This window comes from Anas acuta, chromosome 3 (genome assembly GCF_963932015.1).
Source record: "Anas acuta chromosome 3, bAnaAcu1.1, whole genome shotgun sequence".
In the NCBI taxonomy this organism is placed as follows: domain Eukaryota; kingdom Metazoa; phylum Chordata; class Aves; order Anseriformes; family Anatidae; genus Anas; species Anas acuta.
In genome coordinates this window covers 7,969,011-7,981,714 of record NC_088981.1, presented here as the reverse complement: position 1 = coordinate 7,981,714, position 12,704 = coordinate 7,969,011, and the positions used below count along the sequence as shown (strand labels likewise).

Below are 12,704 nucleotides of genomic sequence, written 5' to 3'. Positions count from 1 at the left end.
GCAGTCAACAAGCAGTCATAAAAGACTCTTGGTACAAGAGTCTTTTAGCTCAGAAGGTTGCTTATAAAGCTAAGATAAAATGGAAAGAATCAGTGTAGCCGCCAACCAGATGTATAAGCATGCCTTCCTGCTAGGAACAAAAGCAGCAAGCCGGTGTCGCGCTCCAGCTGCTCCATCACCATTTTACGGACTCTCAGGCAATTCTCCCGTAGGAACCATCATGTTCCAGGCAGCTCCTCCACGTCATCCTGCCCTGATAAGCTGGTAGTTATGGTTATAAATACCATTGTGGCAAAGAGGACAAGATCACAGCCCTGAACTGAAACCTTTGAGACTGAAAACATTTCAGCTCAGTCCTCCCTGGCTGGAAAAGAGGTCACTGGATCAGGCTTTTGGAAAACCAGTGTCACCTCCTGCCACTCAAGAGATGTTCCCAGGATTGCCCCCGGCTCTCTGTGGCACAGGGCAGGTGTGTGTCAATGGGTCAGCAAGGTTGGCCACCTCATGCACTTCTCCCCCGCCACAACCGTCCTATTTACCTTTGCTGTCCATCCACCTGGCATTTACAGCACCTGGAAGACTCAGAAAATGACTGAGGGAAAAAAAAATAGGGAAAAGCTACTGAAAACTCAAGGGCTTGGTTATGCAAATTTTATGCAAACAACACTACTGCTGCCTTGGAGAACAGGCCTGGAGGAAGGGTCAGAGAAGTCTCCACAGCATAACTTAGCCCATGCTTGGTTTTGAATGTGTTGTATGGTTATAACTGGGACTTACAGATCATTACGTATTTTATTTGTATAAACAGGCATTATAAAAAAGTACCAAGGTCGTTTGACTTCCGAGTTGCAATTCTCTTTATTTGCTGTAAGACTCAAGTGGTCTGAGTCAAGGCAGTCATGCTCTCCTCTATTTCCGAGAGTTTCTTCAGCATCTGGCTCACCTTGGCCTCATCGAACTCCAGGCAGAGAAACTCAGATTCCTACAAAACAAAATTGAAAGAACAGCAGTTGACAACAACGATCGTTTTTCAGGCATACAAAGGAGGAGAGAGATCACCAGGAAACCAGAACGCGTTACGTCCCCTGTATCTCCCTTTTGCCTGGTACCACGTCAGTACCTGCAGCACACCCGGGGATTTGCCACCAATCACCCACCTACCAAGCCAGTACACACTGGCAAGCCAGCCAGCTGCTGCCAAAGAGGACACACAAAGGGCCAAGGAAATAAATAATATGTGTTATAAAAGTTCTAATCATACAAACTTATTAAAAAACACCAATGTGAACCAGCCTCCTGAGGTCTCCAGTCCCATAGTCTTACCCACTGGCATGTCTATGGTCTCAAAGTACTTCCTATGGGGATTCTGGCAGACAAAAAGGGCATCCCCAGGTCTCATATGGTTTTGAGCACACTGAACTCTGTCAGTTTTTCAAAATACGTCTTTTCACATAATTATCACCTGCCAAAAATACTGCAACCTCATCCTTTACATTCACAGCATAAATAGCTCATACGCAAGGACAAAGTCATTGGAGAAATGCAAATGAAAACCATCAGTTTTTCCCCACTGAATTTCTTGCTAACCAAATTTTACAAGTGTTTTTCCCCAGACATGGGGAATAGTTTTACCTTTTACCTTCTGTTACCCTCACAGGGATTCTTGGGTCGTTCTGGTTTTTGTAAGAATCAGACCAGAAAGTGATGTGTAAACCAAAAGGCAGACGGAGGAACCAAAGGGGATTATTTTGTGTACGATAACCACAAAAGGCACTGCCAGACGAAGGCAAACAGGAAAGAAATGAGATGACAGATGTTAATGATTATGAAGTCAAGCATGTGGCAGTCCATAAAAAGGCTGTGCCAGGGTTTCTGCCCTGACGTGAGTCACAGGAGGAACTACCGCAGTTCAATGTAGAAATCAAAACATTGATTTAAACTTTGAAACCGGAGGCACAAAGCTGCACACCTACATCCACGTTCCACGTGCTTTAAGAAAGGAAACCTGGCAAAATAAAAGCATCACGCACTTTAAACTTTAGTCACCAAGTGCTGCTGTTCAGGCGCTGGAAAGTCACTTCACAGAGCTACGCTGGGTAAGTCCGTCCTCATGAAACGTTTGTCTTCTCTGCCAACTACCAACAGACCAAAGTGCAGAGATCCCATTATATATTGAGTATACACTTGTATTTTACCAAGTACTTCTGATTAGTGAAGGTTTCATAGAATTAGGAGAACTTACTTTATGCCACTTCATTCAATCAGATTTCAGAAACAGTCACATATCTGAGTAGGTATCAGGCAGAATTTACAAAGGACTGCTAGGAAAGACCTTTGCCTGAGTAAGCTCATAAAGAGCATGCTGTTGGAAACTACCACGGCAGGTTGTGTTTTGTTTTTTTTTAATTATTAGCCTCTATAAAGTAATCAAAAAACACTGGCAGTAGGCATTCAGGATCAACAGCAACACAGATAGGAAGCCCAGGACTTGGATGTTTTTCTTGTCCTCGACAATGGTTATCAACACATCTTATGGAAAGTATCTTGGCACTATAGCCCGCATGTAAAATACCCTGAATACCTCTACAAGGCATAATTACAGCCGGTCAGCATGCACAAAAGAATGTCTGGTGAGGCATTAGACAGCTTAACTCCATTTGGCAGTGGGCTTTCCTGTGGATTCCTCTCTGATTAATAGTTATTAAAAACATTGGTGGTATCTGCCTGAGGAAGATGTGTTTGCAAGCTTAGGAGATTGCAAAAGAATGCCTAAACAAACCCCAGAAACATCTCCTTATACATTCCTTTATTAGGAGGCTCTGGAAAAGGCAAATCTCAAGCAGGCAGCCAGTTAACAACCTGAGCCTTTCGGAAGCACGGTGCTGAAACCAGACAACGCACCCTTGCTGGAGTGAGTCGTTCCCTCTGAAACGGACAGAACAGGGCAGCGTCAGCCCAACCGCACAGCTTTTGGTGCAAAGGCAGCAGATCGGGACTGCAGAGCCGATGCCTCTTCAGCTACCTCTGCTAAATCTCCCCAGCTTTAACATCCTTGTTTTCAGATAGGAAAACAATTTTGAGCTCGCTTTCACAGAAGAGCTACTGCAGAAGCAGAAGCTTTTCTTGCCAGCCTAAAACACTCTGAGCATCAGTAACACATTACAAGTCTTGTTTCATAGACAACGTCTGAAAAAAGCTCTTCTCTCCATAACCTGACCTCATCTTTCCCAACACGTGTGCCACAGCCACAGGATAATTTCTGTCTTGACCTTTCCGGCAACAACTGGCGGCGCCACGCTTCACAGCCCCGGGTCATAGTCCTCAACAGGATGAACTCCAGGGCCAAACTCCTGCTGGCATCTGTGGCTTTCTGGCTACAACTGTGCACCCCGAGTCACGCGTGCTGCTGGTCATGAACGGATTTCCCCAGGGAAAGGTCTGCCTATGCAGCTTTTAAGATCTGCAGAAGCTGATTTTACAGCTTAATCACAAGGTGAGCGTGAGCAAACAGGAGAAGACCGAAGCTCCCAGCTCTGGTGGGGGTGTTTTTGGCCTAAGGTAGCCTTTTTCCTCTTCAGGTTTTGTCAGTGAAAAGGACTGTAAATTGAGCAGAAGGACACTCTTGGTTACAGCCCAAACTTTCCTTTGTGGATGGGACAATAGTTGAGTAATTACCACGTTCCCACGTGGGCCAACCTGGAACATGAAGGAGGGGGTGATAAATCAGGTTGCTCAGAGCTGGGTTTTAATTTCATGTAATGCTCAGCTAGTTTATATCCTCCACAAAGTTCCAAATATAAAGAAAAAAGAGAGGAAAAAAAAAAAAAAGAAGACTGAGCTCTGAAATCCAAAACTGATCACTCCCTGTAGCTGTTTTCTAAGAGCAGGACATATCTGGTATCCTCAGCAAGAAACAAGGCATCCTTTTAGATATTTCTTAGTGCTATAAATTTTTTTCAGCCCATTCGGATGCCTCGCAATTAAGCAAAACCAAACCAGAACGAGTCATTCATTCAAAACAAACCCAGAAGCTAACAAACAGGAACATCACCAGACTACCAAACACTCGCTGACTGCTTATCCGAAGCCACCAAGCACGCGATGACAGCGCCGTGAGCCCCTCCGCTGGAGGGGGACCTGCTGTGGTCGATGCTTCATACTTGAAGCATGAAGTGGAGGTGCCTGGAAGCTCTGCAGCACGGCACACTCGTCTGCAGGACAGAAACCTGGACTTTGCTGAGCCCTTCCTGGAGGTGGAAGAGGTTTTTAGGGAAGGAGTGTGTCCGTGCATGAGTAGGGCTGTCAGAGCACACGCGTGTGCAATGGAAATGGCACGAACAGCCCCGCTTTCAGGCTGGAAAGCCAGGCTCAAAGCACACAGAGAACCGCACTGCCCTTCCACCACCAAACTGAGCCTCTCAGGAAGCAGTGGGACCGGGCAGCCACTTCCCACACCGGTCTTGGTTTTCTCCGCACACGCTTTCCCATCCTCCCCGTTTCCCTCCCAAGCCCGGGCTACAAAAAGGAGCTGCAAAACAAACATCCAAGAAACACACACTCCCCCCAGCCATGAATCAGTTCTTCCATCTTCCAAGTTTGCTTGTTTTTTGTGTGTTTTTTTTTTCCCCCCCAATAACAACAGGGAGCTGAAAAAATATTTATACGAGAGACTGTCTTTATAAACATCAGTGCTCTTGCTATCTACTAGAAAAATACTAGGAGAAGGACGGCTTTCTCTCTCTCAGGAACTAGAGTTTAAAAAAAAGTGGTTTTAGAAAACCAATTCTCACACATCCAAAACTTAAAATAGTTTTCAGTTGTTCTCTGTAGCATCGCTTTGACCAGCTACTTTAAAAGGTTCCCAGTGACCTCGACACTTCTGGTGTTTTAAGTTCTAGCAAGAGATTTGCTTTGGATGCTGAGACATCTCAACTGCTGCTTGTCCCACGTAGCGGGGGAATGTCCCAGTGAGGAAGCAGCAGTGAGGAGGTTGAGCACAAGGAGTATCAAGGGAGATGCTGGTCCTGGTGCAATCGGCGGGGCACAGACGGTGCTACGCTTCACACTCGCTGGCCCAAGGACAGGGAAGATTGCTGCTCACTAATATTTGCTGACCCAGGTGGAAAGAGCTTGGACAAAGCCCTGACAGAGGTGAGGAGAGCTCCCTGCCAAGCTGTAGGGGACAGAAAATTGCTCAGTAACCGAACAAAGACTCCAAGGTGGTGATGGCAGCCGTAACAACCCAAACCCAAGCAGGTTCAGGGGACCAGGGACCACTTTCCTCTGCTGACGGCTGCCAGGAGAGCAACTCCACGTTTTGTGCAAGGGCAGAAGGAGCCAGCTCCACCTTCACACACGGAGCTCTCTATGGCCTTCAGGGAACCAAGAGACAGAGAGAAATGCAGCGTTTGTTTGGTTAGCTTCTATTTCACATTAAAAAGTCTCATTTTCAGACAACGTGCTGCGTGCCCATCCTCCCCACCAAGGATTTCAGACACGATGATTTCATTTCATATTTTGCATAAGACTAGAATTGTTAGATGTGGCTGCCCTTTGTGTAAGTAAAAACCAAACCAGTAGGGTCACCAGGATCCGAACTTGCCTTCAAACGTTTCGAACATCCAGGTACCTCCTGTTGTGATTAAAAGCCCGCATTCATTTTTGGCCTTCCTAATTTTCTTTTGCTTGCAACGGCATTAAGTGGTTTTAGAAAGGACTAGCTGATAAAAACAGTTTTACATTCAAGTAATGTGTTCCCTTGCTAGCAAGGAAATGTTATTTTTACTAACAGTTTGTGATACTGTGATAAGCAAAGTGCTTCACTTAAGGAGGCTTTTCCTTAATTAAAAGAACCGTCGAAGCCAGAATTCCAATATCATTTATTATCCAAAGTGGTAGAATTTAGAAGTGTTGCCTTATTTTGGGCTGCAGCCCAACCATTCTATGATAGGTGATTAAAACTGAGAATAATTTATTTCTCCACTTAATCAGATGTGCAAAGGACTGAATCAAAGAAATTTCTGACACAACATTTCCTATAGAAATTAATCTTTCTGCTTTCTAAAGACCTCTTCAATCCTCAAGGCTAAGCAACAGATAACAAATTCTTTTACGTGTCCCTTTTCTTTCCAGATCACTGAATATTCCGCAGCCGAGCAAATCTCCTGCCTCTTCTGTTCACCAGGAAAAATACCAAGTATACCTTACGTAAGTAATTAAGTGGATCGCTGGTAAATAAAGATGCTGAAGCCATGACCGTCAGACTTCAATATAACTTCGCTGCAACAGAGAATGACAACCTGCCTTCGGAGGCTTTCACACATTGTTACATAAGGCATAAGAAATGCGAGGATATGTAAAGCCACATACATTATAAGCTACCCAACCATTTTCCGTCAAACAGAATTATCTCTGTACACCCATCTAAAAAAAAAAAATACCTTGAGATTTATTCCTAGTGCACCAAAGCATCCCTGGGCTTTGCTTCCAGCAACGCAGCAGGATTGGGGTTAAATCAGAGATGTTTTAACACCAGATGAATATCGCGCAATTTACAGTAGAAGCAAATTAGGCTGCAAACAAAAAAGCCAGCTGGGGGTACATAAAACAAAACGTTTTGTGGAGCACTGAGGAACCGGTCAGTGCATGTGACGTGGGAGCGAGCAGGGCAGCGGGCGTGCGAGGAGCACAGCACACTTGCCTCTTCCAGCAACAGCCACGGGCAGAAACTAAACTCACATGGCAAAGACAAAATACTGCTCTCAGAGTAAATCTACAGCCTGTCCATTTTATTTTTTTCATTTCACAAACAAGTATTAAAACGCTGCTTCTCTGGAGTAAGAGGAAATGCACGCACGTGCTAAAGATAAAACCTGCCTCAGCAGCGGGAGTTAGGATGAGAAGAAATCTTTCGATTTATCAAAAATGTCAACTCTCCTGCTTCCTCAAACTTTGCTAATTATATTGAAACATTTTTCATAAAACACCGCAGATATTACCCTCTAAGTAACATCCCAAATTGTAAGTATATCATTATTTCAGTAGGAAAATAAATGCATAAATATTGGACAACCACCTAATAAGCTAACAACTTATACCCCGCTGCCCTTCCAGCTGAAACTGAAGGACTGCACACTCAGCATGAGCTTGCACATACATTAAAAACATAAATTTTCTGAACACCTCGCCGCAGCGTTACTGGCTAAGAAAGCATCCCTCCCTCCTCCTGCTCGGGGCTGATGGCCCACAGAAAGCTGTAATGCCTTTTGGGGACAAGCCAGGCTTTCCAAAGGGTCAGAAACGATGCTCCCTGCGGGTGTGCTTGGCACGCAGAGAGGACAAGAGATCCCTGAGAGCATTTTATTGAGAGGTTTTGTTGGCTTCAGTTAATCAGCACTTCTCCCGTGAGCTGCGGAGCCTCACAGCCCAGATGGGAGCAGCTTAAAGCTAGGAGGGATGATGATACAGCCCAGTTCTCCCTTCCTATAACCAAAATGGCACATTCCTGGTTACCCCATTCCTAATCCTTCATGAATAATGAGCTATAGGTGGAAAGGAAGTATCTGGAAATGGCCGGTGAGCAAACCAAAAGAATGTGCAGAGAGGCAGCACTGACCTGAGAGCAGTAATTGCCCCTAAATCCCAACAGGTGAGGAAATTACAGGACAGTCCAAGTCTCTGAGACCTCCTTTAAGCGTCACTCAGCATGTCCCTGCTGGGCCAGCTCCCCCGCCACCACCAGGCAGCATTAATTGCGATCGCCATCGTGGAATTGCTTCTCTGACATGGACAGAAATAGCAAGATACAACCCTCACGGCTCATATGGACTCATTTTAAGGCTATGATGATAAAGAAATGCAGATCTCAAAATAAAATAAAATAAAATGACTTGTCCCAGCACTGCTGGGAAGCCCTCAAGTTCTGGATTCAATTTGTTTTTTTTATGCTTTGTTTTAGATGCTGTACTGTCCAACCATCCCTATTCCATGAAGACACCTCTGGAGCTGCTGCCTGAGTGCTGAAACACAAGCCAAGCTACACCTGACCCTCCAGCAGGCTTTTTGGGAGCCACATCCCTCCCCACACGGCTCCAGATTTGCTTCCCCGAGGAGTGGTTGCTGACGCCAACCCCAGCAGGAGTGGGGGAAGAGGGAGACAAAAATGACCTGTATAATTCATGCTAAAAAAAAAAAACACATAAAAGATAATGAGTTACCATGACAATGTTCTGGAAAGCATAAAGAGATGACCCCAAGAGAAGAAAAATATTGGATTTGAGCTTATTTTTCCTTCTGTAAGAATCAGAGTGACAGGAGCATTGAGCTGGGTGATTCATCCTAAGAAGAAATGTATCGTCAGATGTTTATGAGAGTGGTTTACTCTCACTGCTTAGCTTCTCATGTTAGGAATGCTTGACAAATAATAACAAAAAAAAATTAACAAAATCTGGGCTGCTAGAACACAAGGTAGCCTAATAGAGTTGAAATTGCATTGAATCTGCTAAAAGATTGCATCAGTCGTGATCCCACTGCAAACTCTGGAAGTGACTTTTAGATTCATTAATGTTCTGCAAGGCACGCTGGGGCTAATGACAGCAAGTTCAGCTCATTCCAGAGCAATTGGCATGGATGGCAATCCATTGATTTCATATAACCATGCTTCAGACAATGCTAAATTCATTACTTTTAATTAAATTTAGCTGCTTTTGCAACAAACGTATAGTCATGGCCTTTGAAAACACTAGGGTAAAGAGCAATTCATTTCCATAATACTGCATAAAATAAAGCAGAAATATTTGTTACTGAAAGGGCATTCTAATTCCTCTGTATTATTTTGGTATTACGTGAACCAGGAATCTCTTAAGCTAATGATTATTACATCAACACAGAAAAAAAGAGTCTACCCTCCCACAGATCTTTCCTTAATTCTTTTAATGTAACATCAAGCCTGTAATAGCACAGATTAATCAGAAAGGATTGCAGAAATTGAAATAATCTCAGGAGCATAAGATTAGTTCTCTGATACTGCACAGCAAATGTAATGTCATTGCTTTTATGTTATCAACCTACTGGAAACATTCCGTTTGGTATTTTAAACCTTAAATGAAAGACGATTATTTATGGGTGCGGAGACACACAGCCCTTAACCCGCTTGTGCTTGTGCCTTTTGGAAGCAGAGCTTTTCTATCAGAAAACACCAGGAAAGAAGAAAAGTTAACAGTGCAACTAAATAGAAGGAAGCATACACTGAAGTTCTTCCATATTTCACATCATAAAGTTATTTTTTTTAAAAGAGATTAATACTTTTATGCAAGGTATATATCCTTCATAAATGGCTATACTGTTTTCAAATGGGTGATACTGTGTCCTAGTCTATACTGTATTTTATCTGTAAGCCTTCTAACTTCCTCTTTTTTTCCTTTTTTCTTAAAAAAAAAAAACAAAAACCACAAACAAAGCACACTTTGGATGGTGCCTGCTTTCTTTTCTGAATGGTTTGAACCTCCTGTAATCCCCACATCCCACTCACAGAGCAGCATCCTGTCCTTGGTGCCCTCCCTACATGAACTCTTCCAAGGGCTACCCAATGCAAGCTTCCACCTAAAAATACCGTGCCACAGTGCATAAATGCAGAGTTTGACAATGAACAAACTGCGTCCAGCACAGTTAATTATCCTGCATTTGTCATCAGTGATCTTGTGTTTCGCCTCATTACTAAAGGAGGGCTCAGTCCCAGCCACTGCCTTCTAGATGTTGCTAGGACACTGCTCGTTCATTATTGATGGAGATGAGCTGAAGCACCCCGTGGTTTTGGAGAAAACACCACGAATGCCTTTCCTAAGAGAGCAGCACCGCCGCCTCGACACGTTCAGATGGCCTGAGTGCTGAGCCAGTTCACACGGACACTGGCTGGGGGGACAAAAGGAAAGGACACAGAAATCACTGTCCTGCTGGTGCTAATATAACTTGGAAAAAAAAAAAAAAAAAAAAAACATACCCATTTATGCTGACAAAATGAAAATTTAATTCTCATTTGTAGCTGACTATTTGCAAGATTATACCTGCAACTTTTTCTGCGGGCATATCTGATCAATAGTTACTTGCTAAGCTTGCCTACCTGGTTCCTCTGTTACCCTTTTACAACACGTTCAAAGTAGTTGAGAAAATGACTGCGTGGATTGCCTTTCCAAACCTGCTGAGGTCACTGGTTGTCACAGGAGAGGAACAGGATGGAAAAACCCTTCGGCAGTCCCTGGCTGACCAGCAGCACACACCTGAACGTACACAGTGCACAAACCATTCGGGCCTCCTCTCTGCTTACAGTTCAAGTAACTAACTATAAAACTGTGAATTTCACAGGGAATTCCCAGTCATTTCTTCAACTCCATAGTCAACCTTCATAAATTTGATTAAAACACATGAAAAATAACTGCTTGAAAACAGCCTGGTCTATTCTCCTGAGTCCCAGCTGCTGATGTTGAGAAACAACACTGAGGTTGCAAAATCCACCGTCCCCACGCCAGGAAAGCCATAGCCCTGCTCCTCCTTCACCACACGCACTGAGCAGAAACTCGTCTCCCTGTGAACAATTCAGCAGCGGGCTTGGTGTGCTGCTGCTGGGGTGCTCCACATGTACGAGTCATTTCACCCTGGCAACCTTTTTGTGAGCCTGAAGGCTGCATCAGTTTCATTTCAGCAGATGGTCTTCAAGGTCCCTTCCGATCCAAACCATTCGATGACTCTGTGATTTCTACAAAACACTGACCTCGTAAGCTGGTCAAAGCTCAAGACTGCTAAGCACAGGGCTGGGAAATGCCAGCTAAAGGCACTGCCATCGTGTTGCCTTCTTGAGACAGGAATGGAGTCATAGCAAGAGAACAAAAAGCGTTAAGCTCTAACTCCTGGTGCAGAAATGAAAAGTGAGACATTTCTGTATCTAAACCACACTACGAACACCATTTGGACAGAGAAAGCACACCAAGACCACTCTCGTTTTGCTGAATCCCATCTGCATCTTTGAAAGTAAAACTGAACTCAAGAGCTCTTTTAAACCCTGCAACAGTGAGCACGGGATGGTTAATCTTTAACAGGGCATTTTTCTCCTGCAGCTTGGCTGGCATGACATAAGTAAGTGTAACACAAATCACTGCACCTTTGTCCACTGACACTTCCTTGGTAATGTTGGTATACAACCCTGGGAGGGTCCCTGGCCCAGTTATTATGCAGAAGAAAATGTTAACGAAGAGTCAAAATCACCAGCTGAGAACCACATTTCCCTTCTAACATTTCTTTGCACAATTTTTGTTCCCACTAGGCAAGCTTAACAGACCTCTGAAGAGAAGACTTGCAGAGTACTTAGGGAGAATTTATTTAGGGGTTTTGGTCAATATTTGGAAGTCACTGGTCTAATCCCCCTTTGGGAAAAGGTACATGAAAGCTTTATGGGGAATTCCATTAATTCTGTAACAAATGTGGTTGCCAGTCCTTAATCATCTGAAAAGCATAAATTAGGCTGCGAACTGTTCTAGTTTTATATTATTTTTACTCCTTTAGAAAAGAGCTTTTTGGGACCCTATGCAATCTAGTGTCTATCATAAGATGAAATCTTAGGGAAAACAGACAGTGAAATTTTATGCTTAACATTGGTATTTATCTTTCTCCGCATGAATACCCTAGAGCAAGTTTATGGGTACCTGAAAGCATTTAGGAGGTTTTAAAAGAAAAACCAATATAGTAACACCTGTACATTTCACCAAACTGTACAGAGAAGCGTTAAAGACATCACTAAAAATAAAGCCTTATTAAATTCCCTTTGTATCACCGCTGCATTTGAATCAATACATGTATTTAAAAACTACAGAAACGCTCTATTTTTGGCAGAGTATCAGGTTCTTGTCTTACTTCTCAGTCACATTTCCCTCCAGCTCATCCCAGCTCCGGTAGTCCTTCCACTGCTGGTGCTCACACGGGTACCAAAGAACGGAGAGCTCCACCGTCGTTTATTTGAGCTCTGCTGTGTCAGCTCTTTTCCAACAATGACTCTCCTGGGAGCACTGCTGCAAGGTTATGTACTTTCCTTGGAAAGTCCCAGGTAGGGGAACTTCGGGGTTAAATGACCTTCCTCACTTACGGTCATTGCCCTTCCGTGCTGAGCTGTATTTTCATAGTTCTATCTTGTTCGACAGCTGTGCATGTTTTCTCGTACTGTATTTTTATGTTTGGCTTTTATGCCTGCTCACAGAACTGAAGTAGCCATCCACAGTTTTCTCTGTACGTGGTTAGGCTCCAAATACCTCTCTAAGCCTTAGTCTTGTCTCACTTAATTGCAGCTAAAGAGTATGGCATTAGTTTCAGGAAGAGAGAGTCCTACTCAAAGGATCTCTCACTTTCACCTTAAATCCAGCTTCTCCAGTTCTCAGAGCTGGAAGTCACATTCCTTATGTTTTAACCTCACTATTATCCGATACAGGAGTCATTCAGCATCACAACAGACTTTCCTTTTCAGAATCAAATTTCAGCTCCTTTGTGGTGTTATCTACCCTTTCCTTAAGCATATCACAAAGTATCGTGTTGGAACATCAAACCCTTCGTGACTCTGGGGAATATTTTTGTTATGGGGTATTGCCACGACGGGAGTTTCCAAACTGTGCACTTATCACTTATCTAACTCTTAATTACCCAAGGAAATTTCTGTACTTTTAGCT

General features: G+C 43.7%; 1 protein-coding gene and 1 long non-coding RNA gene across 2 annotated transcripts in view; one reads left to right on the top strand and one right to left on the bottom strand.

Annotated features, from left to right (window-relative positions):
• Positions 1-773: 773 nt before the first annotated feature.
• The window catches only part of COMMD1 (copper metabolism domain containing 1), a 72,846-nt gene continuing 60,915 nt past the window's right edge, over positions 774-12,704 (bottom strand). Inside the window, exon 3 of the mRNA XM_068675557.1 lies at positions 774-982. Within this exon, the coding sequence (XP_068531658.1) occupies positions 875-982 (108 nt within the window). The 3' untranslated portion in view covers positions 774-874. The remainder of the gene's footprint in view (positions 983-12,704) is intronic.
• Positions 1,961-8,244, top strand: LOC137853314 (uncharacterized). The gene is made up of 3 exons (XR_011094374.1): positions 1,961-2,096; positions 6,133-6,207; positions 7,958-8,244. It is a non-coding gene; the product is annotated as an uncharacterized lncRNA (long non-coding RNA).